The 23,272-nt window shown below is 52.6% G+C and overlaps 1 protein-coding gene across 6 annotated transcripts in view; it reads left to right on the plus strand.

Annotated features, from left to right (window-relative positions):
* The first annotated feature begins 15,696 nt into the window (after positions 1 to 15,696).
* The window catches only part of MARK4 (microtubule affinity regulating kinase 4), an 80,205-nt gene continuing 72,629 nt past the window's right edge, over positions 15,697 to 23,272 (plus strand). For 2 of the 6 annotated variants that reach the window (XM_083455085.1, XM_083455087.1), the window contains exon 1: positions 15,697 to 16,568. In XM_083455085.1, coding sequence (XP_083311211.1) covers positions 16,518 to 16,568 — 51 coding nt within the window. In that variant the 5' untranslated portion in view covers positions 15,697 to 16,517. The remainder of the gene's footprint in view (positions 16,569 to 23,272) is intronic. The other 4 variants (XM_083455086.1, XM_083455089.1, XM_083455088.1 and 1 more) reach the window with 4 other exon arrangements.

The following is a 23,272-nucleotide window of genomic DNA, read 5'->3' on the forward strand; positions in this document are numbered from 1 at the left end:
ACAGTCAATTTCCTGCAGGATGGGAACAGCCAGCAGTTGAACTGTATGTATAATTTAGCATATTTTTGGGGTGCAAATCTGCCTCCTGGACCTTGTGCACCGGCCGCCCCCTTTCTGCTTGAGTATTTGAAGTGCCTAGCAGTGCCTTTGCCTACCATGAGGCCAGGACAGGTGGCTGAAGGTAGCAAGCGGCCGTGGGTCTGTAATTTTTAGAGAAAAGGCAGTCAAGTGGAGATATTAGAGAAGTTCATAAAATGATGTCTGGCATGGAGAAAGTGGAGAGAGGAATGTCCGTCCGTCCCCAAAACTGGACATCCAGTGAAGCTGAACCCTGGAAGATTTGGGACACGTAAACGGAAGTAATTCTTTATGCAGTTAAACTATGGAACTCCCTGCCACAGGAAGCAGCGATGGCCACCAGCTTGGATGGCATTAGAAGAAGATTAGGCAAATTCAAGGAGGAGGAGAGGGCTCTTGAGGGGCGCTAGCCAGGATGGCTGTGTGGCAGCGATGCTTCTGAATCCCAGTAGCTGGAGGCCACAGGAGGGGAGAACGTTCTTGTGCTTGGATCCTGTGTGTGAGGTCCTGCATGCGAGGCATCCAGTGAGCCCCCTAATAATAATAATAATAATAATAATAATTTATTTATACCCCGCCCATCCGGCTGGGTTTCCTCAGCCACTCTGGGCGGCTTCCAACAAAGATTAAAAATACATTAAAATGTCACACATTAAAAACTTCCCTGAGCAGGGCTGCCTTTAGATGTCTTCTAAATGTCAGGTAGTTGTTGTTTGACATCTGATGGGAAGGCGTTCCACAGGGCGGGGGCCACCACCGAGAAGGCCCTCTGCCTGGTTCCCTGTAACTTGGCTTCTCGCAGCGAGGGAACCACCAGAAGGCCCTCAGAGCTGGACCTCCGTGTCTGGCCAGAACGATGGGGGTGGAGACGCTCCTTCAGGTATCCTGGACTGAGGCCATTTAGGGCTTTAAAGGTCAGCACCAACACTTTGAATTGTGCTCAGAAACCTAAGGCTCTTTTGCACCTCTTGTTCATGCCAATGAGGCTCAGGCAAGCGGGATAACTGACCAGCTCACGGGAACCAGCGGGCTAGAATTGGTTTACCCTTTGGAATTTTCCATCCCAGCCTTGTTTGTGGGCAGGCAATCCTGCCCTTGGAATCTCGTGCTTCAGTTGCTACTTGAGTGTGTCTGGGCAGACTCCCTGCCCCGGACATGTAAGCTCATCTAAGCCAAGTCTAGCTCTCTCCTGCCACCCTGTGGACACTCCTTTTGGAAAAAAAGAACAAAAGGAAATGAATATATTTATGCAGAAAGTGGGTGCCGTTTAAATAACATAATAGCAGCAGCAGAACAAATGAACCAGTAAGGTCAATGTCAATTTTGTTGTTGTTGTTTAGTCGTTTAGTCGTGTCCGCCTCTTCGTGACCCCCTGGACCAGAGCACGCCAGGCACTTCTGTCTTCCACTGCCTCCCGCAGTTTGGTCAAACTCATGCTGGTAGCTTCGAGAACACTGTCCCACCATCTCGTCCTCTGTCGTCCCCTTCTGCTTGTGTTATTTTTGCCATCTCGTTTTTGACCACATCCAACTTACCAAGGTTCATGGTTCTTACATTCCAGGTTCCTATGCAATATTTTTCTTTACAGCATTGGACTTTCCTTTCGCATCCAATAAATGTCAATATCAACACCAAGAAAAAAAAGAAAGAAAGAAAGAAAGAAAAGAAAAGAAAAGGGGAGAGAGAGAGAAGAAAAGAAAACATGACATATTCTGATCATCTTGTATGAGCACTCTCCGCAAGTCCAGAAAGGTAGCTAAACTCCCATGTTTCACCTGAAAACAAAACAAAACCATAATATTGTGCAAGGGCACCAGTTGGTGTGGAAGCAATGCAAACTGAGTGTGGCTATGTCTGGGCATGGGGTGGGGGCTGTATGGTGTGGGGCAGGCCGGAACAGCATGGATCAGTTTGTCATTGGTCACAAGAAAGAAAAGTCAGGAGATACAATACCATGCCTGTCCAGATGACAGGACGCTGTCCATCTCTCGAGTGCTTAGATATTAACATTCAGTTAAAACGAGTCTAACCGGTAAGGTCACAGCCGGCCCATACATTTGAAGAGAGACAGTGTGGTGCAGTGGTTAGACCAGAGCTTTCCAAACCGTGCGTCGCGACACGTTGGTGTGCCGCCTTGCAGTGTGCAGGTGCGTCGTGCAAATGCTCCTCCCAGGGATGGGAAGGGGTTAGTTTAAGCTCCGGTTTGCTAGTAAAACTGAATTACTGTGTCGTGAAATGAGGCGTGTCTAAAAGGGGCGTCACCAACAGGAAAAGTTTGGAAAGCTCTTGGCTAGAGTGATGGAACTCAGACCTGGGAAGCAGCAGGGTTCGGATTCCCATTCTACTCAGACACTGAGGTCCAGCGCCGAGGCGCTTCTGGCGGTTCCCTCATTGCGAGAAGCCAAGTTACAGGGAACCAGGCAGAGGGCCTTCTTGGTGGTGGCACCCACCCTGTGGAACGCCCTCCCATCAGATGTCAAAGAGAACAACAACTGCCAGACTTTTAGAAGACATCTGAAGGCAGCCCTGTTTAGGGAAGCTTTTAGTGTTTGATGGACTACTGCATTTTAATATTTTGTTGGAAGCCGCCCAGAGTGGCTGGGGAAGCCCAGCCAGATGGGCAGGGTATAAATTATTATTATTATTATTATTATTATTATTATTATTATTATTATTATTTTCTCCCACTCATTGGCCATGAAGCTCCCTGGGCGACCTTGGGGCTCCAGTCACTGCCTCTCTCAGAGTGACCTACCTTGCAGGATCGTTGTGGGGATTAAATGAGGAAGAGGAGGACCGTGCAGGCCACTGTTGGGATACTGCCAGGGAGACAAAGTCCATCATGACTCCACATCGTCTCCGGACGTCCATCGATCTCCCGTAGACACGCAGTATCAGCAATTAGCGACACGAGCTCCAGAAATAGCTTGCCACATTCCAGAGCTGATGCACACTCTTATCAGCAGATAATGCACACAGCTGAAGATGCACCCAGGAGAGCATTATTTACAAGTTTATTCAGCGTTGATCAGAACAAAGAAAACATGACTGCCTGCTTCAGTTTCTCAGACACAGAGAGAGAGAAGCGAAAGCAAAGACACAACAGAAACATCCTGTGAACAGGAAATACGCAGACTCTGTGACTCACAAAGCCTGCTCCCTATTAAGGTGGAACGGAAATATCCTAACAGCCTCTGTGAGCTCCTTGGAGAAAAAAATAGGATGCAAATAAAATAAACAAATAATGCAGCCCTGGACCGTTGGCCCCTAGCCAGGATGGCTTTGCTCTGCCTCCACGGTCAGCCATGCTTCTGAATCCCAGTTTCTGGAAACCGCACAGGAGGGGAGAGTGTTGGTCTTGTGTTCTAATCCTGCTTCTGGTTTTCCACTGGGGCATCTGGTTGGCCACAGCGAGAGCAGGAGCCTGGACCCGATGGGCCACTGGTCTGATCCAGCAGCCAGGCTTTTTCTTTCATTCTCATGGAACCTCCAGGCCCAGAGCAGTCTATCTGGATTCCAGGGTTCTTTTTTCCCCCTTCAAATTTTTTTATTGATTTTCCAGAATTTTAAACAAACAAACATAAATCTTAGCTGTACTTACTCCAACCTTAGTAACATTGTTAAGTGACTTCCTCGCATCCCCCTGGCTGAGTTTCGGTGTATATCGTCGTAACAGTTTTCCGAAACCAAATTTCTCATAAAAGTTAACTTAATCACTTAACATCTTTCTTTCTTTTCATTTTAACCTTAAACATATTGTTCTCTAACACCACATATTTAAATCCTAAGCCTACCTGGTATTTGCAGGTTTTTCCAATTAAGTTATCTTAGCATATTTAACTCCATGATCACTGCAGGTGGTGACAGCAGCCACGAAATTAAAAGACGCCTGCTTCTAGGGAGGAAAGCAATGGCAAACCTAGACAGCATCTTAAAAAGCAGAGACATCACCTTACCAACAAAGGTCCGTATAGTTAAAGCTATGGTTTTCCCAGTAGTGATGTATGGAAGTGAGAGCTGGACCATAAAGAAGGCTGATCGCCAAAGAATGGATGCTTTTGAATTCTGGTGCTGGAGGAGAATCTTGAGAGTCCCATGGACTGCAAGAAGATCAAACCGATCCATTCTGAAGGAAATCAGCCCTGAGTGCTCCCTGGAAGGACAGATCCTGAAGCTGAGGCTCCAAGACTTTGGCCACCTCATGAGAAGAGAAGACTCCCTGGAAAAGACCCTGATGCTGGGAAAGATGGAGGGCACAAGGAGAAGGGGACGACAGAGGACGAGATGGTTGGACAGTGTTCTCGAAGCTACCAGCATGAGTTTGACCAAACTGCGGGAGGCAGTGGAAGACAGGAGTGCCTGGCGTGCTCTGGTCCAGGGGGTCACGAAGAGTCAGACACGACTAAACAACTAAACAACAACAAAGCCTATTTAACTAAATAGTCTTTAAATTTCATCCATTCCTTCTGGTAGTCCTCCTCCTTCGGGTCGCGGACTCTTCCAGTCAGGTCGGCTAGCTCCGAAAAGTCCATCATCTTCATGGATTCCTGGGTTCTTAGGGGCATTTGGTCCACGATGAGAACAGGAGATGGGCCTCCTCTGGCTCTTCTTATGCCACTGTAAGAGCCCTGAGATTCAGCTGCGCAGGCTGTTGCTGCAACTCAGAAAGGCTTCTCCAGCGGCCTTTGTTTTGTTGCTGATGAAAACCAGCCAGAAAGAGACAATTGGCCTGTGTTGCCTCCCCAAGCTCCTATCCGAGGAACCCTCAGTCCTTCCCCAGCTCCATTATTGTCTCCAGGAGTCCAATTTCAAGACGGGAACCATCCGTGGAGACTTCATATGTCGCTGGCCACGTGCGGAGAGAGGAGTCTGGCTGGCCGCTGGCCAAGCCCAGACAAAGGCCCAGTGAGAGAGGCACACGTGGTCGGCCCTGAGGGATGCCTTGCTGCTCAGCAGCCTTCCACAACTGGGTGCCCTCTAGATGCTTTATTGTTATTTGTTGCATTTGTGGCCTTTTTCTCCAAAGAGTACAAGGTCTCGCCACAACAACCCTGTGAGGTAGGTTGGGCTGAGAGGCAGGGACTGGCCCAAGGTCAGCTTCAAGGCTTATGGGTGGGAATTCGAACCCTGGTCTCCAGGTCCTAGTCCCACACTCTAACCACTGTGCCACACTGCCTCCAGTCCAGAGTCATATTCAAAAAAAATCCCTCTGTAATATTCTTCCTGCAAGCTTCAATTCTGGTTCATGTGTGTTTGTTTGTGTGTGTGGTTATGGTCAAGTTTAGCAGTGAAGCACAAAAGATTTCATCTTAAATCCCTCAAGACTGAAAAAGACCGTGCTCTAAGAACCCACAGAACTGCTGGAGGTCCCTGCAGGCCTGCCTTTTCCCAAACTGGATGTCCTCCAGATGTTTTGGACTACAATCCCCATCAGCCCTAGCACCATGCGGCTCTTCTCGCCGGGGCTGATGGGAATTGTATTCCAAAACATTAGGCATACACACAGCTCTTAGCTAGGTAGTCTGAGCTGGCATAATGGCAGCTTTTGATGTTCTGCCTGCGCGTACAGTCACAGAGTCATAGAACTGTGGAAATGGAGGTACCCCCAAAGGTCATCCAGTCCAACCCCCTGCAATGCAGGAATCCCAGCTAAGGAATCCTTGAGGGATGGCCATCCAATCTCTGCTTAAAAACCTCCAATGTGGGCGAGGCCACCATCTTTGAGGTAGTCACCTCCACTGTCAAACAGCTTTTACAATACAGTGGACGCTCGGGTTGCAAACGTGATCCATGTGGGATGCACGTTCGCAATCTGCAGTGGCGCATCTGCACACACACAGGTTGCGATTCGGCGCTTCCACGCATGCGCAAAGCACAATTTAGTGCTTCTGCGCATGCGCAACTGCCGAAACCCAGAAGTAACCTGTTCTGGTACTTCCGGGTTTCGGTGGGTCTGTAACTCGAACAAATGCAACTTGAAGTGTCTGTAACCCGAAGCATGACTGTAATAATAAGAAGAAGAAGAAGAAGAAGAAGAAGAAGAAGAAGAAGAAGTTATTATTTCTACCCTGCCCATCTGGCTGGGTTTCCCCAGCCACTCTGGGCGGCTTCCAACAAAATATTAAAATACAATGTTATTCCTAAGGTCTACTTAGAATTTCCTTTCTTGCAATTTTAACCCATTAGTTAGAGTCCTCCCCTCTGGAGCATCAGAAAACAAGCTTCCTCCATCTGCCACCTGACAACCCCTTTATGCATTTGAAAATGGCTATCCTATCTCCTCTCCGTCTCCTCTTCTCCAGTGGACTTTGTTTTGTTTTGTCCTTGTCTCCAACTCCTTCAACAGCTCCTCATCAGGCTTGGTTCCCCCAGACTCTCTATCATCTTGGTCGCCCTCCTCAGCACACCTTCCTGCTTGTCCATGTCCTTTTTACACTGTGGTGCCCAGAAGTGCCATCTTCGCACTTGAATTCGCTCTCCCACCAACGTGGATGGCTTTAAAAGAGGATTAAACAGATTCATGGAGGAGGAGGAGACTACCAATGGCGCCTAGCCCTCTGCTCTGAACACCAGTTGCTGGAAGCCACAGGAGCCGAGATGGCTCTTGTGCCCGGATCCTGCTTGCTGGTTTTCAATTAGGGGACTGCAAGAAGATCAGACCTATCCATTCTAAAGGAAATCAGCCCTGAGTGCTTACTGGAAGGACAGATCCTGAAGCTGAGGCTCCAATACTTTGGCCACCTCATGAGAAGAGAAGACTCCCTGGAAAAGACCCTGATGCTGGGAAAGATGGAGGGCCCAAGGAGAAGGGGACGACAGAGGATGAGATGGTTAGACAGTGTTCTCGAAGCTACCAGCATGAGTTTGACCCAACTGCGGGAGGCAGTGGAAGACAGGAGTGCCTGGCGTGCCCTGGTCCAGGGGGTCACGAAGAGGCAGACACGACTAAATGACTAAACAACCTGATTGGCTCCTGCAAGAACTAGATGGGCACTTGGCCTCATCCTGCAGGCTCTTCCGATATTCTGATGTTATGTTCTTATGAAGTTCCTTCAGTGGAGATGCCAAATCCTAATGTTGTGATTTTTCTGGCTGAACACCAGATGGCACCTGAGTCCTGCTTCTTCCCTCCTTCCCTTGGTTTCCAAGAAGACTTTTTCTTCAGGGTCATCTCCGTGGAGCAAAAGAGCTGGTGGCACTTCTACAGTTCACCACCCACCCAGTCCATTTCCTCATCCTCCTCTCCATAATTATATCGGTGCCCCAGATATTACCAGTGGAATAGGCCAGGAGGGCCAGTGAGAAAAGCCTCACCCTATCAGATGGTGCTATTAGAGGAGGAGAGCGCAAAATATGGTCTGAAGCTCAACATCAAAAAAACCAAGATCATGGCCACTGGTCCCATCACCTCCTGGCAAATAGAAGGGGAAGAAATGGAGGCAGTGAGAGATTTTACTTTCTTGGGCTCCATGATCACTGCAGATGGTGACAGCAGCCACGAAATTAAAAGACGCCTGCTCCTTGGGAGGAAAGCGATGGCAAACCTAGATAGCATTTTAAAAAGTAGAGACATCACCTTGCCAACAAAGGTCCGTATAGTAAAAGCTCTGGTTTTCCCAGTAGTGATGTATGGAAGTGAGAGCTGGACCATAAAGAAGGCTGGTCGCCGAAGAATGGATGCTTTTGAATTATGGTGCTGGAGGAGACTCTTGAGAGTCCCACGGGCTGCAAGAAGATCAAACCTCTCCATTCTGAAGGAAATCAGCCCTGAGTGCTCCCTGGAAGGACAGATCCTGAAGCTGAGGCTCCAAGACTTTGGCCACCTCATGAGAAGAGAAGACTCCCTGGAAAAGACCCTGATGTTGGGAAAGATGGAGGGCCCAAGGAGAAGGGGACGGCAGAGGACGAGATGGAGGGACACTGTCATAGAAGCTACGAACATGAGTTTGACCAAACTGCGGGAGGCAGTGGAAGACAGGAGAGCCTGGCGTGCTCTGGTCCAGGGGATCACGAAGTCGGACTCTACTAAACGACTAAACAACAACAACAACAACAACATTAGAGGAGAGCCGTTTGCAAGCTGCTTTGTCTGCCAGAACCGTCGTCGTCGTCCCCCCCCCCCCGCCGCCCTCCTTCCCCGCCGAGCTTGGCAACCTGTGGTCTATCCATGCGCAAAGGCGCATCTGCCTGCAACACCGCGCTGGCGCGCAAGGGTTAATGCCCAGCTGGTTGGGGGACGGGGATTGGCTGCGGCCGGAAGCCAATGGGGAGTGAGCATGGAGGCTGAAAGTCACCCTCGGCAAGGATTTGGGTGGGGAGGGAGAGGGGAGGGTGACAGGCAGGCCGCTCTTGTCTCCATGCCACCTCGCAGCCAATCGCAGCCCGGCGGGGCTGGCTCCCCACCACTGCGGCGGCTGGGCATTGGCTGCCGTGCTTGGCAGGGTGGGCACCGGCAGCCCTGTGCAACCACCCCGAGGGCCAGGCTGGGTCAGGCTGGCCCTTTGGTGCACTCTAGCCTGCAAGAGGCGGCTGGGTGTGTGTGCGCGCATCCTTGCAGAGACAAGGCTTAGATAACCCCCTTGCCAGATCTCCTGCTTGCATTGCTCCAAAATGTCAAACCCTTTGTTGCGACGGAGCGCAATTCATGCGTGTGCAAGAGGCTTAACTTCAGACGGCACCTTTCCTTTAGATTAAAAACCTTTCAGGCTGGGAGGGAAATGCAAGGAGGGAGCGGACTGTTCCAAAGATGAATGCATGGCAGGAAGGCACCTGGCAAATGTCAGGGCTCCTGGGCCTGAGTGGTGGCATGGCAGCAGCTGAGACAACCATTGTGGGCTGAGAGATGCCACCTCCGATCTCTCCTCCACTGGCTCAAATTTAGAGAAGAACCTCAGCCTCGGCACACTCACCCCTGCGTGCAAGAGGACAGCAGCAATCTACTTTGCAGGGTTGTTGCAAAGGTGACTGAGAGGATGCATTTGAAATGTGCTATATTAGGGACGCGGGTGGCGCTGTGGGTTAAACCGCAGAGCCTAGAGCTTGCCAATCGGAAGGTCGGCGGTTTGAATCCGTGCGACGGGGTGAGCTCCCATTGCTCAGTCCCAGCTCCTGCCAACCTAGCAGTTCAAAAGCACCTCAATGTGCAAGTAGATAAATAGGTACCTCTCCAGTGGGAAGGTAAACGGCGTTTCCGTGCGCTGCTCTGGTTTGCCAGAAGCGGCTTAGTCCTGCTGGCCACATGACCCGGAAGCTGTACGCCGGCTCCCTCTGCCAGTAAAGCGAGATGAGCGCCGCAACCCTGGAGTCGGCCACGACTGGACCTAATGGTCAGGTGTCCCTTTACCTTTATATTAGTATCACCAGAAGCGAGGATTCGCCGAGGTTTTCTAGGAGAGGGAAAACTCACCAGAACAGTTTGCTTTGATGCTTTCTTGAGGCACCTGATAAATTAAGCCTGGCTGTAGCGGTTCTGGATGCTTTCAGAAGAAAGCAGGATCTTATTAATGGCATTAATATGTGTTAATATAAGGCTAGAACTCATGGGCATGCAATGAAGCAGAATGTCGGAAGGTCCCGGGCAGAAGGTTTTAATTCACACAGCGTGAGGTCAAACTATGAATCTCCCAGCAATTAGTTTCATTGAAGAATTTCAGCTTCTGGTTATGAGAAGAAAGGGAGGGGAACTTCTCTCTATCCACTTTCTCCACACTGTACATGACTGTATATGCTCCCCTATCCCTTTACTACCTTTCTTTCTAAGCTAATCCTAGAACTGCAGAGCTGGAAGGGAACCTCAAGGGTCATCCAGCCCAACCCCATGAAATGCAGAAAGCCCAGATGTTGCCTTCCTTCTGGGGGGCCTCGCTCAAACCCTGTTTCTTTGCCATCATGGAACCAGAGGTAGCCTCTGGGGGGGGTTCCCAAGAATTTCCCTCCAACTAGCCTCCCAACCTTAGGGACGCGGGTGGCGCTGTGGGTTAAACCACAGAGCCTAGGACTTGCCAATCAGAAGGTTGGCAGTTCGAATCCCCGTGACGGGGTGAGCTCCCGTTGCTCGGTCCCTGCTCCTGCCAACCTAGCAGTTCAAAAGCATGAAGTACAAGTAGATAAATAGGTACCACTCCGGCGGGAAGGTAAACGGCGTTTCCGTGCGCTGCTCTGGTTCTCCAGAAGCGGCTTAGTCCTGCTGGCCACATGACCCAGAAGCTGTACGCCAGCTCTCTCGGCTAATAAAGAGAGATGAGCGCCGCAAACCCAGAGTTGGTCACGACTGGACCTAATGGTCAGGGGTCCCTTTACCTTTAGCCCCCCATCCTGCTTAACATCAGCAAGGCCCTCAGACTCCATTCCCTGGGACCCTCTGACAGCAGCCTTGGATTTCAAAGGAAGTCCCAACTCTTGAACCCCTAAATTAGGAGAGTGTTTAAAAAAGAAAAGAAAAGAGGGACCCAAACTCTCCTTTGGGATTTTTCTGTTTTGAAACCAGTCCAGGGTTTGCCACTGCACACAGACAGACGCTGTGTCAGCAGAAATGCCCTTAACTGGGCCATTTCTGCCATGCCCCTTTCAAAGAGGAACGAGAGCCCAGCTGGCAACGGCTTTTGCCAGGCCAGCACAGCTTTACGCGTCTAATTATTAGGGAAATGGGGGAAATGAGCCTGCCCAGGAAAATGGATTGCCCATCTGCGTCCTCTAAATGTCAGCAGAGGCTCAGCGATAAGGGCCCACTTCACCCAAGCCGGCGCATTGACGCAAACTGGAGTGCAGCAGGTCGAGGGCCGAGATAAAGCCAGATTGAAGGGGAAGTTCTTCTGCAAGTTCTCCCGGTCTGATTTTGCAGCAAAGAGTTCTGCTTTCCCTAAGGTGGCTTTGTAAACATTCCCAGCTATGGGTGTTTCATTCTTTTACTGCAACTCCCACTAAGGGACGCGGGTGGTGCTGTGGGTTAAACCACAGAGCCTAGGACTTGCTGATCAGAAGGTCGGCGGTTCGAATCCCCGCAATGGGGTGAGCTCCCATTGCTCGGTCCCTGCTCCTGCCAACCTAGCAGTTTGCAAGCACATCAAAGTAGATAAATAGGTACCACTCCGGCGGGAAGGTAAACGGCGTTTCCGTGCGCTGCTCTGGTTCACCAGAAGCGGCTTAGTCATGCCGGCCACATGACCCGGAAGCTGTACGCTGGCTCCCTCGGCCAGTAAAGCGAGATGAGCGCAGCAACCCCAGAGTCAGCCACAACTGGACCTAATGGGCAGTGGTCCCTTTACCTTTACCTATCCTCATGACATACCTGTGAGGTAAGTTAGGTAACAGCTAGCCCCCAGGTACACACCCAGTGAGCTTCACAGTCAAGTGGTGATTTGAACCCTGGTCTCCTGGGTCCTTGTCTGACACTCTAACCACTACACCACACTGCCTCTCACATGGTAAAGTGGAAATTTGAAACAAGGATTAACGTGTTTCAGTTGTTACCAGCCAAACGCTAACCAACAAATTCAACTTCCCAGTGCCCAAAGAGTTTCTCAGAATTAAAATTCTGGAAACTCTGGATTCAAACACAATCAAATTTAAATGTTGGTGCTATTTCACCGCAGTTCTGTTTGCCAGTCCAGTCCTGTTTGATCGTTCCACCTGCTTTTCATAAGCTTTGCCGCAAGCAGAAAGGATCTCTTGATCTTCTGAGGTCTCAGCCAGCTGGCAGGATCACTTCTGGGGCAGCTGGGCGAGGCTGCCTTTTTTTGGGGGGGGGGGATAAAAATATTTATATACTGCTGTGTCATGGAAACGTATCACAGCGGTTTACAACAATATAAAACATGTAGAACAAGTTAGGTCTCAGAATTTCAGGTCCACCAGTCTCTGGTCGGCTTCCCACATGCAGGGACGATGGGGGAAAGCCCATCTTATTATGGGAATCTATTTTAAGAGCGTTAAGAATAGCCTGAGGCTGGATCAGGCCCAAAGGCTCATCTAGCCCAGAATACTCTTCTCTCAATGGAACAACCAGACGTCTCTGGGAAGACTGCAAAAAGACTTGAGCCCAACAGCACACTAAGCACTTGCGATTCCCAGCTTTCAGAGGCATGTTCATTTTTAGGATTCGGCTATGGCATGTCGCAGAACAAAAGGCACGGCTCCTGAGCACGTGCAGAGCGCTACTGACTGAGCAACCCCAGCCCACTACCTCAGGAATCCGGGTTCAAGGGGTGAAATTTTCAGCTCATGTGTTGCAAGGGAGATTTAATTTCTGTGGGGCTTCTGCAGGAATTGAGGCGAGCAAGCCGGCACACGACTCCACAGAACCACCTTTGTACACACTTCTTCAAGTGCTGAACCAAATATTCCTGCGCTAACAAGTTCCTTCCTGGGAGGTTTGCCTGCTACGCCACCCCTTTCCGAAACCAGGCAGCTAGGCTGCAGAGTTCTGCATGCTTCCCACTGAACTGAGCAGCCTGTTCCGCCAGGAACCAGATGTGTGTCTTCCTGTTCATTGCTGCTGCAGAGGCAGTGAGAAGAGAAACCCTAGCCAGGAATGTCTGCCCTGGAGGACTAAAGCTTTGACCCTCCAAAATACAGATGATCATAATATATTTTTATTTATATGCCCCCCATCCACTCTGGGTGGCTTTCAATAATTAAACTCTCTCTATATATATTAGAGGGACGCAGGTGGCACTGTGGGTTAAACCACAGAGCCTAGGACTTGCCGATCAGAAGGTTGGCGGTTCGAATCCCCACGATGGGGTGAGCTCCCGTTGCTCGGTCTCTGCTCCTGCCAAACTAGCAGTTTGAAAGCCCATCAAAGTACAAGTAGATAAATAGGTACCGCTCCGGCGGGAAGGTAAACGGTGTTTCCATGCGCTGCTCTGGTTTGCCAGAAGCGACTTAGTCATGCTGGCCACATGACCCGGAAGCTGAATGCCGGCTCCCTCGGCCAATAAAGTGAGATGAACGCCACAACCCCAGAGTTGGTCACGACTGGACCTAATGGTCAGGGGTCCCTTTACCTTTATATATATTAGAGTACACCCTATTTTCTGGACTGTAATTTGATTTAATGGATTTTAATACTATATTCAGGCATGTCCAACTCACAATAGACTGCGATCTACTCCCACTAACCCCCCCCCCCGGCAGTGATCACGTGATCTGACAGGGACACCCCGCGACCGACCGGTAGATCACAATGGACCGGTTGGACATGCCTACTGTACTGTATATCAGGCATAGGCAAACTCCAGCCCTCCAGATGTTTAGGACTACAATTCCCATCATCCCTAGCTAATAGGACCAGTGGTCAGGGATGATGGGGATTGTAGTCCCAAACATCTGGAGGGCCGAAGTTTGCCTATGCCTGCTGTATATTTAAAATGTTGTGTTCTGTCCTGCAACCCCATGGTGAAGGGTGGGCAATAGTCTAAATAGCAATAGAAATAATGATGTAATAAGAATAATTCCCTGACTTAGTACTGAGGGGCAGTTGGTATTAAACTTGTGTTTCATCTTTTTTTGTCTAAGCTGTTCCTGGAGTGTTTTTTAAGCGGTGGAGAGCAGAGCAGCCTTCTCCACCGTGGATACTGCCAGACGTTTTGAACTACAACTCCCATAAGCCCCCCGCCCAGAGTGGGGCTGATGGGAGTTGTAGTCCCAAACGCCTGGGGCCCCCAGGCTGAGGAAGCCTGCTTTAAGCAAACCAGCAAACCTTGAGGACTAGCGGCTTTCCCAGTTCTAATTACAAAGTGCTTTAATTTCCAAAAGGAGAGGTGCTCGGGAGGCCGAGAAGGCCTGCTTAGAAGACTTCCCCATAGATTTCAGATATCTGGTGGAGGAGGTGGGCTTCTTGCTGAAGTGTGCAAAGGCAAGGCACTCTGCAGATGCTCAGAGGCAGCCAGAGGTGGGTGGCCAGAGCTTCGGGACGGAGTCTCGGTGCAGCGCGTCCCCACCAGACTCCAAATAACCCGGATGAACGCTCCTAAAAAACATTGTTGTCGTGTTTAAAAGATCCCACGTCTTAACGATCAATTAGCACCCGCTCCTCTAGCCGTTGGAGGGTTAAAAAAGAGGCACCCACCCCCCTTGGCTACATGATCAGAGGGTGCCTGGATCCCAGTGACTAACTGCTGGCGAGCTCTTCCGCGACTCGGATGTCATGCTTTTCTGGCAGCCCAGCGGCGCACCGGCAGGGAGTTCCACAGGTTTTTCCCAAGGCAAGGAAAAAAATAACTAAAAACATCCCAGCCCGCTTTGCTTTTTCGGTCTGTTCCGATACAGGCGTCCCGTTTGCAGCCGGGTCGCTTTGTTGTTGTTGTTGTTTAGTTGTTTAGTCGTGTCCGACTCTTCTTGACCCCCTGGACCAGAGCATGCCAGGCACTCCTGTCTTCCGATGCCTCCCACAGTTTGGTCAAACTCATGCTCGTAGCTTCGAGAACACTGTCCCACCATCTCGTCCTCCGTCGTCCCCTTCTCCTTGTGCCCTCCATCTTTCCCAACATCAGGGTCTTTTCCAGGGAGTCTTCTCTTCTCCTGAGGTGGCCAAAGTCTTGGAGCCTCAGCTTCAGGATCTGTCCTTCCAGTGAGCACTCAGGGCTGATTTCCTTCAGAATGGAGAGGTTTGATCTTCTTGCAGTCCATGGGACTCTCAGGAGTCTCCTCCAGCACCAGAATTCAAAAGCATCCATTCTTTGGCGATCAGCTTTCTTTATGGTCCACCTCTCACTTCCATACATCACTACTGGGAAAACCAGAGCTTTTACTATACGGACCTTTGTTGGCAAGGTGATGTCTCTGCTTTTTAAGATCTTGTCTAGGTTTGTCATTGCTTTTCTCCCAAGAAGCAGGCGTGTTTTAATTTCGTGGCTGCTGTCACCATCTGCAGTGATCATGGAGCCCAAGAAAGTAAAATCTCTCACTGCCTCCCCTTTAAGAGGATCACTTTAAGAAAATGCTAAATGAACCTTTTTGCCTTTGAGAATCTTCGCCTGCAGAGGCTGAACAAAGCAGGCCAAAGAAACTGATTGTTACCTGGCGCTGAGTAGCTCAGGTGACGGGCAGAACCTCGCACACTTTTAATTACGTTTAAAAAAAAAAAAAAAGGCCCGGGGAAGCTTCCTTCCCTTCCTCATTCCAGTAGCTGAGTGAAAGCTAGTCAAAGAAAAGCACTCTGCACATGCTCAGGAGCACGCTCTCCACTGCGCCTTCCCGCGGGTCGACATCCTGGCTTTGAAAATGGCGGGCCCCAAGAGAATTGGCCCCGATCTCCCTGCGCTCTCCTTTGCTTGGCGCGTTTGCTTCCCGTTTTCCTCTTAGCCCGGTCTTGGATGAAGCGGGACGCTCTGCCCATGCTCAGAGGCACCCTTCCTTACCAACACGCGCCCTCCCCATTGCCTGTGTGGGGGGGGGGGGAGAAAAAGCTCCTTCTTCTCCTGGCGCTCCAGGGCGGCGTCCCTTTCCAATAATCCCCATAATTTTCCGTGCGCCCTGGCCCCCTTGTGCGTTTTTACGCAGGCGGCGGCGGTGGCGACGGCGCCTTTAAGCGGCGCCCGCTTCCTCCGCCTGGCGTGTGTGAGTCGTCCGGCCCAGCCCAGCCTCCTCCTCCTCCTCGGCGTCCTTTTTCCTTCCCCTTTTCCCCCTCTGCTCCTCCTCCTCCTCCTCCTCTTCCTCCCTCCTCGCGGTCTCCCGTCGGCGTTGGCAGGCTCCTGCGGGGGGCGCTCTCTTTCGGCTTCCTCCCCAAGCCCCCCTCCCCGCCCCGACCGCCTCCAGCCCGCCTGCCGATGGCGGGGAGCCCCGATGGCTCCCTCTCCGCCCGCCCGGAGCCCCGGCAGCCTTAGGTGAACCCCGCCTCGGCCGGCGCAGGAGCAGGAGCAGCGGCGGCGACGGCGGCGGCAGCAGAGCCACCGAGCTTTGTGCTGGCGGCGGCGGCGACGGCAAGGACGGGAGGGGGCCTGCCGGTGGCTCGGATTGCGCCCGCCCGCCTCGGACGCCCGCATCCCGGGCGGACCTCTCTCCCTCCGCAGCCCTCCTCCCCGCTCGGGAGCCTTATGGGGGGTGGCAGGAAGCGCCTCTGCCCTTTCCTGCCTGCGGGGAGAACGCGGCGGCCGGGCTGGGCGCGCAGGCTCTGAGAGGCAGCCCCGGCACCAGCAACTGACCAGTGGCCTTTGCAGCAGCGGCGGCGGCGGCAGCCTGCCCCCCACCCCACTCCAAACATGAGCCCCCCCTCGGGGAAATAAGCCCCCTTTCCTCGGGGGCGCACGGAGCGCCTTTCGCCCTCTTCCCCCACCCATCGCATCTCCCTTTCCAGCGCCCTCCGTCCGTCCGTCCCTCCCTCCGCCGGCCCGGTGTTTGGAGGCGTCTATGAGTGTCCGCTTGGGGGGAGGCCAGCAGGAAAGTAGCCCCCCTCGCCCCCGCGGCGGCCCGGCTCCGGGAGGAGGAAGAGGAGGAGGACGATGTCTTTGCGCACCGCGCTGGCGACGGGCAATGAGCGCAATGCCGAGACGGTGAGTCCCGTTTGTTTACCGGGCGCTGTGAGTGTGTGTGTGCGCGCGCGCGTGCAAGAGCCGGTGGGGTGTGTATGTGTGGGTGGGTGGACGGGGTGGGGTCGGGGTGCGCCGGTGGCCCCTCGTTTGGCCGGTGCGCGCGCGCGCCCGCCGGCTAGCCAGATGGGGGGCTCGCTTTTGCGCCCCCAGCCACGGAGCTGGGCACTGCGGAATGACTGGCAAAGGCAGGAACCTTCTCTCCACCCCCACTGCCCCATCCCCCAATCTCTAGGGCGGGCAGCAAAAATCACCACAGGCTTTTTTTTCTCCCATCGATCCGTTCCGGGACGGCTGAGCCAAGCCCGGCGTTGTTTTCCGGAGGCGGCTCTCGAGGTGACCCACCGGGCCCGGCTTCTTGGATCTCTCTCTCTCCGGGGGATGGAGCGCGCGACCCCGAGACCTCCTTCACCCTCTTCTGATGCGGCCTGGAAACACGGGTGGATAAGCCGCAGGGGGAGGGAGTGGGGGGGATACCTCACCCTCCTAACATTCTCCCTCGATTTGGCAAAGGATCCGCCCGCGAGGAAGGCCTGATGCCATCGGGATGGGCATCGTGCCCAGCCCTGAATGCCCGTTTTGCTTCCTCTGGCCTGCTGTTGTTAGGTAACATTTGGGTCTGGCAGCCAGGAGGTTTGGCGGCTCTGGGTTGCGGTCAGTCGGGCAGGGTGGGCTTTCTCCCATGTGCACACCCCCCAGGTGGGCAGTCAGTAGGGGATATTCGTGCTGCTGGTTGGCAGAGCCCCAGAGAGATGCACCTGTGTGTGCAGGGGGGGGGGGGTCCTCTCTGAGAAGGCAAGGGGGCGCCACTAATCTCTGCAGAGCTCCATGCGGCGGCTGCTCATTTTGATGTGATTCAAAGGGCCTTTGGCTGCTGTCCGTGGGGGCCCGGAGGGCAATCCTTTGTCACCCATGGAGGGTTTAAGTGGGTGCTTTGGAGGCAACGTGCAAACACTCAGGCTGGGGCCTGTGTTCAGGATCCAGGTCCGTTCCCCCCCCCCCCGTGCCATGCCAGAAGGCCCTTACACAGTGGCAGGCCTGCACAGAGAGGAAGCAAGCTGTGAAGTCAAGGGATTCTCAGCCTTCATTCCTCTACCTGTTGTGAACCCCCAAAAACAGCACACCAAAGGCACCCCGGAGGTTACAAGAGGAACGTTTTCCAAGCCAATTTGTTCAGAGTGCTTGGTCTCTCTGCTCTGGGGGAAACGCTCTGTTCCAAAATATTATTCCTCAAGGCTGCAAGATGGATGGTGGATATTGTGTGGAGCTCTGAATGGTCACATAGTGACCCACAAGGCTCACGCCTCCTGCACGCAGCTGGCAGTAGTCCCTCCCTCTGCCAAAATATGCCCAGTGGCACTACCAGAATCCTTCATGGCCAGCTCTACATCTTACTCTGAATATTAGGCATTTGGCCTTCCGGAAATTTAACACACGCATGCACACACAAGTACCTAGCCCTTATGATGGCTTAGATAAGCCAGGAAACGGAATACATAGCTTGAGATCTCGGGCGCTGCAGTGTGTTTGGGTGAGAAAGCTTAGAGTGGTGGCGGCAGTTCAGGGGGTCTGAGTTTCTCCTTCTCCTCCACCCATGTGGAGCCAGAGGGTCCTGGGACAGGCGTCCAGAGCGGCCTTTCTCAAGCTGTGGGTCCCCAGATGTTGTTGAACTACAACTCCCATCACCCCTAGCTTGCAAGGCCAGAGCTCAGGGATGATGGGAGTTGTAGTCCAACATCTGGGGATCCATAGGTTGAGAACTGCTGGTCTAGAGGCATCTTCCTTTAGCGCAGGGGGTGAGAGAGGACCGCCCCAGGTTGTAAGAACATAAGAAGAGCCAGGTGCTGGATTAGGCCAGTGACTCACCCCCGTCCAGCTTACTGTTCTGATTGTGGCCACCCAGGTGTGTCTCCTAGAAAACTCTTGAGCACAACTACAACTTTGGAGGTGTTTTTAAGCAGAGGTTAGATGGCCGCAGGTGGTGCTGTGGGTGTGGGTTAAACCACAGAGCCTAGGACATCCCGATCAGAAGGTCGGCAGTTCGAATCCCCGTGACGGGGTGAGCTCCCGTTGCTCGGTCCCTGCTCCTCCCAACCTAGCAGTTCGAAAGCACATCAAAATGCAAGTAGATAAATAGGTACCGCTCCAGCGGGAAGGTAAACGGCGTTTCCGTGCACTGCTCTGGCTTACCAGAAGCGGCTTAGTCGGCTGGCCACATGACCCAGAAGCTGTACGCCAGCTTCCTCGGCCAATGAAGCAAGATGAGCGCCGCAACCCCAGAGTCGGCCACGACTGGACCTAATGGTCAGGGGTCCCTTTACCTTTAGATGGCCGCCTGTCATGTATGATCTAGCTGAGATCCCTGCATTTCAGGGGGTTGGACTAGATGACCCCTGGCGTCCCTTCCAGTGCCACAGTTCTGTGATTCCATGGCATAACTTTCACTGATCTTGGAATAAATTGCTTTGGGATTAGGGGCTGGGAGGGGGGCACAGACCTAACAACAGTTCTCACGGATAGAGGGATGAGAGAAGGAACCCCCGACAATTTCTGTTCTTTTAATACAACAACCCGTCTTAAAACATACGCTTTTGTTCTTACCCAGAAGTAAATCCACTGGGTCTAATGACCAAAAAAGTATACAATAGGTTCTGGTTTTCGACTTTAAAAATCTCAGGTGAGCCACGGGCTTCCTGGGCATGTCTCTCTCAGCCTCTGTTCCCCAGCGTGCGAAAATCGTAACGAGAGCGGCCTACCTCGCAGGCTTGTGGCAGGAAGGGACTGAAGGGCTGTCGCTCAGTGCTTGGCATTCAGAGGGTCCCTGGCAGCATCTCTGGGTGGGGCTGGGAGGGAGAGCCCTTGTCTGAAACCCCCGGAGAGCCCATCTAATCAATCAAGAGGGACAGAGATGAGCCAGTGGTCCGATTCAGCGTGAGGCGACGAGAAGGAAGCGTCATTGGCCGGGCAAGCCGCGAATGTACATGGTGATGATAATGAAGATAGCAGTAATAGAAGAAATCTGTTATGCAGTCTGATAGGCGTGCGGTTCCAGTTGCATCTGGCATGCATGAGAGAGAGAGAGAGAGAGAGGAAGGCCTGTTTTCCTTCTCCCCCAGACAGTTCATTGTGAAATCCAGGTCTTCAGCCGTCATGGCCCACGTGGTTTTGAACGCACAGGTGAGACCGGCTTCCAACCCAAACAACGCTAGTTCACACCTTTGCTGTTGTCATCGGAGGCATTTCAGGATCTCAGCCCCACCCTGTGCTTCTGCTGCTGCTGCTGCGGCTGCTGTTAGCCGTTCTCGCCAACAACAAGAGCTCTTCTCTGTTGCAACCACCACCACTGCTGTGTTTCCATGGAAGCGAAATCCTTGCCACGGCAGCCACGTGGGCCTCGCCCCACAGCCTGTCCTCGGTGGCAGCCACGCTCAGACTCGCAGGGCGGTGGCTAGGAGAAGGGTGCCTCTGAGCATGCGCCAAGCCCTCAGTGCCCAGCTTGTCTCTGCCCGCCTGAGTAGGGGCTCGGGGACCCCGTGAGCAGTCTCTGCAAAAACAGTCCCTGCGGGTCAAGGGACAGCGCTGGCCACCGACGCGGATGTCTTTGAAAGCGGATTGGGCAAGTTAACGGAGGACAGGGCTATGGTTTTCTCAGGTTTTGGGGTGGCGCTGTAGAGAAGATGCAGTCCTGGGTCTTGCGGTTGGCAGGTATTGCGAAGCCAGGATGAGGCCTTCTCCTCTGCCGGAATCAAGGGAGTGGGAACTTTCTCCTCCGTTTCAACAGCTCTGAGGCTCAAACCCTGAGATGCAGCCATTGACCTCAAGGGCCCTCAGCCAGAGAATATTTCTCTCCCCGCTGACCCCTAGACTCCTAGCGCTGACCTGCTTCTGACACATTTGGTTTATCCTCCTGGCCTACTTCGTGTGGTTGTTGTAAGCATTCGGGAGGTGGTTATGTGAAGTCTTTTACACGCTCAGAAACTAAGCATGAAGAAGATTATGACGATGGATCAGTGCAGGGGGCAGGTGTAAGGGCCTCCCCAGAATTTATTTGACCTCCCAGCCAACCAGGAGTTGTAGCACATCTAGAGGGTGCAGGGTTGGGGAAATCTGATGTCAAGCCACATCACACTATGCAGTGGTACCTCGGGTTACAGACGCTTCAGGTTACATACGCTTCAGGTTACAGACTCCGCTAACCCAGAAATATTACCTCGGGTTAAGAACTTTGCTTCAGGATGAGAACAGAAATCGTGCTCCGGCAGCAATTGGAGGCCCCATTAGCTAAAGTGGTGCTTCAGGTTAAGAACAGTTTCAGGTTAAGAACGGACCTCGGGAATGAAGTAAGCACTTAACCCGAGGTACCACTGTACTTCTTAACTTCTTCGATTCCACTTCAAAGAGTCATGGCTTCTCCCCCCCCCAAAAAAAAGAATTCTGGGAACTGTAGTTTAAGGATGCTGAGAGTTGTTAGGAGGCACCCCCCCCATTCCCCTCCTAGAGCCACCAGGCCCAAAGCTTGTTTGTTTATTGCACTGATAAACCACCTTCTTCTCAGGTGACTTATGTGTTTCTCTTCCTCTTTGTTTAATCCCCGCAACAACCCTGTGAGGTAGGTTAGGCTGAGAGAGGCGGTGACTGGCTCAAGGTCACCCAGTGAGCTTCATGGCTGAGTGGAGATTTGAACCCTAGTCTCCCAGGTCCTAGTCCGGCACACTAACCACCACACCACACTGGATCTCATTGGGAAGAGGATTTGAGGGTTAAACCTCTCTGAGAATTGTAGCTTGGGGAAGTGTTTGAAATTCCCCAGGCGCCAGGTGTGTGTTGCTACTGCCACGGGTCCAGTTGCAAGTACGAGATTTCTTGATACCAGGTTTGGTTAAAGGTAAAAGGACCCCTGACCATTAAGTCCAGTCGTGGCCGACTCTGGGGTTGCGGCGCTCATCTCGCTTTACTGGCCGAGGGAGCGGGCGTACAGCTTCTGGGTCATGTGGCCAGCAAGACTAAGCCACTTCTGGCGAACCAGAGCAGCGCACGGAAACGCCGTTTACCTTCCCGCCAGAGTGGTACCTATTTATCTACTTGCACTTTGACGTGCTTTCGAAATGCTAGGTTGGCAGGAGCAGGGACTGAGCAACGGGAGCTCACCCCATCGCGGGCATTCGAACCGCCGACCTTCTGATCGGCAAGTCCTAGGCTCTGTGGTTTAACCCACAGCGCCACCCGCATCCCTTCCAAGTTTGGTTACCACAGTTTAAAAAACCTCTGCCTTAGTCAATAGGTAATACCATTTCCGTTTCCACTGTGGTTTTCTCTTTCGTGAACACTGGGACAAGTGAATTGTTGTAAGAGCAAGCTGTGTACTTGAGATCACAGAATTGTAGGATTGGAAGGGGCACTGAGATCCATTTAGTTCAACCCCACCAGTGACAGCAACCTAGGTTTAAAGCACTATTTGCCACCTAGCTTATATAACTGAGCTCCTAACACTAGCTCTGGAGTGTGTGTGAGCCGGGGTCTCCCAATGTCTCTCAGCGGGTAGCGCTGTGGTGTAAACCACTGAGCCTAGGGCTTGCCGATCGGAAGGTGGGCGGTTCGAATCCCTGCAACGGGGTGAGCTCCCGTTGCTCGGTCCCTGCTCCTGCGAACCTAGCAGTTCGAAAGCACGTCAAAGTGCAAGTAGATAAATAGGTACCACTCCGGCGGGAAGGTAAACGGCGTTTCCGTGCGCTGCTCTGGTTCGCCAGAAGCGGCTTTGTCATGCTGGCCACATGACCCGGAAAAACTGCGGACAAACGCCGGCTGCCTCGGCCAGTAAAGTGAGATGAGCGCCACAACCCCAGAGTTGTTTGCGACTGGACTTAACTGTCAGGGGTCCTTTACCTTTAATGTCTCTCAGCACCCTCAACAAAACTGCACTTCCCACGATCCTTAGGGGGGAAGCGAGCCGTGACTGTTTTGAAGTGGTGTTGTGGTGCTTTAAAGGCATGGTGTGAATGTGGCCATAGACTGAGGCTAACCCACAGCTGCTCAGAGCTGCTGCCTGCCTGTGCGCTGGGTCCTTAGCCTTGTTCCCTTGGTGGTGCATTTATATGTCGCTTTGTGTTGAAATTGGCTTCTTCTCCAACGAGGCGGTCGCTGTGTTGCGCTGAGTGTCGGCAACCTCCCCGCAGCGTGAGGTGACCCGAGTGCCATACCGGTTTCTCTTGAAATTGCAGCTGGTTTTGCGGCCTCTGCGCGCAGTTGTCTTTCGGGGTGAGGTGTCAGGGCAGGGCCCAGCTTCCTGGCCAGCCTCCCTGCTCTGTTGATCTTCCTGAATGAAGAAGCCGATAGCATTTCATCAGTTTGGCGGAAAGCACAGCTCTTCTCCCGCAACCTTGGCCAGACGCTTTGGCCGACTACCCCCCAAATCCACCGGGCTCCTGTTCCGGCTTGAGGGCTCCCTCTGCACGGAAACATCCGTGGCTGTCTGGGCGGGAGAAAGCCGGATCCTGCCCCAAGGAGACTGGAATCCTGCACTCAGCAGAAATCGCGTGAGTCAAGGGAACTTAATGGGGCCTGTTTGTTTGCTCCAGGGTTTCCCCTTTTAATAACTGCGACAGCTTCGTAAGGAAAGCAAACCTGTACTTTTAGTTTATTTATTTTTTTAAAGGTGTCTCAAAAGTGGG

Source organism: Podarcis tiliguerta (genome assembly GCF_965153285.1).
Source record: "Podarcis tiliguerta genome assembly, chromosome: 8".
NCBI classification, from domain to species: Eukaryota; Metazoa; Chordata; class Lepidosauria; order Squamata; family Lacertidae; genus Podarcis; species Podarcis tiliguerta.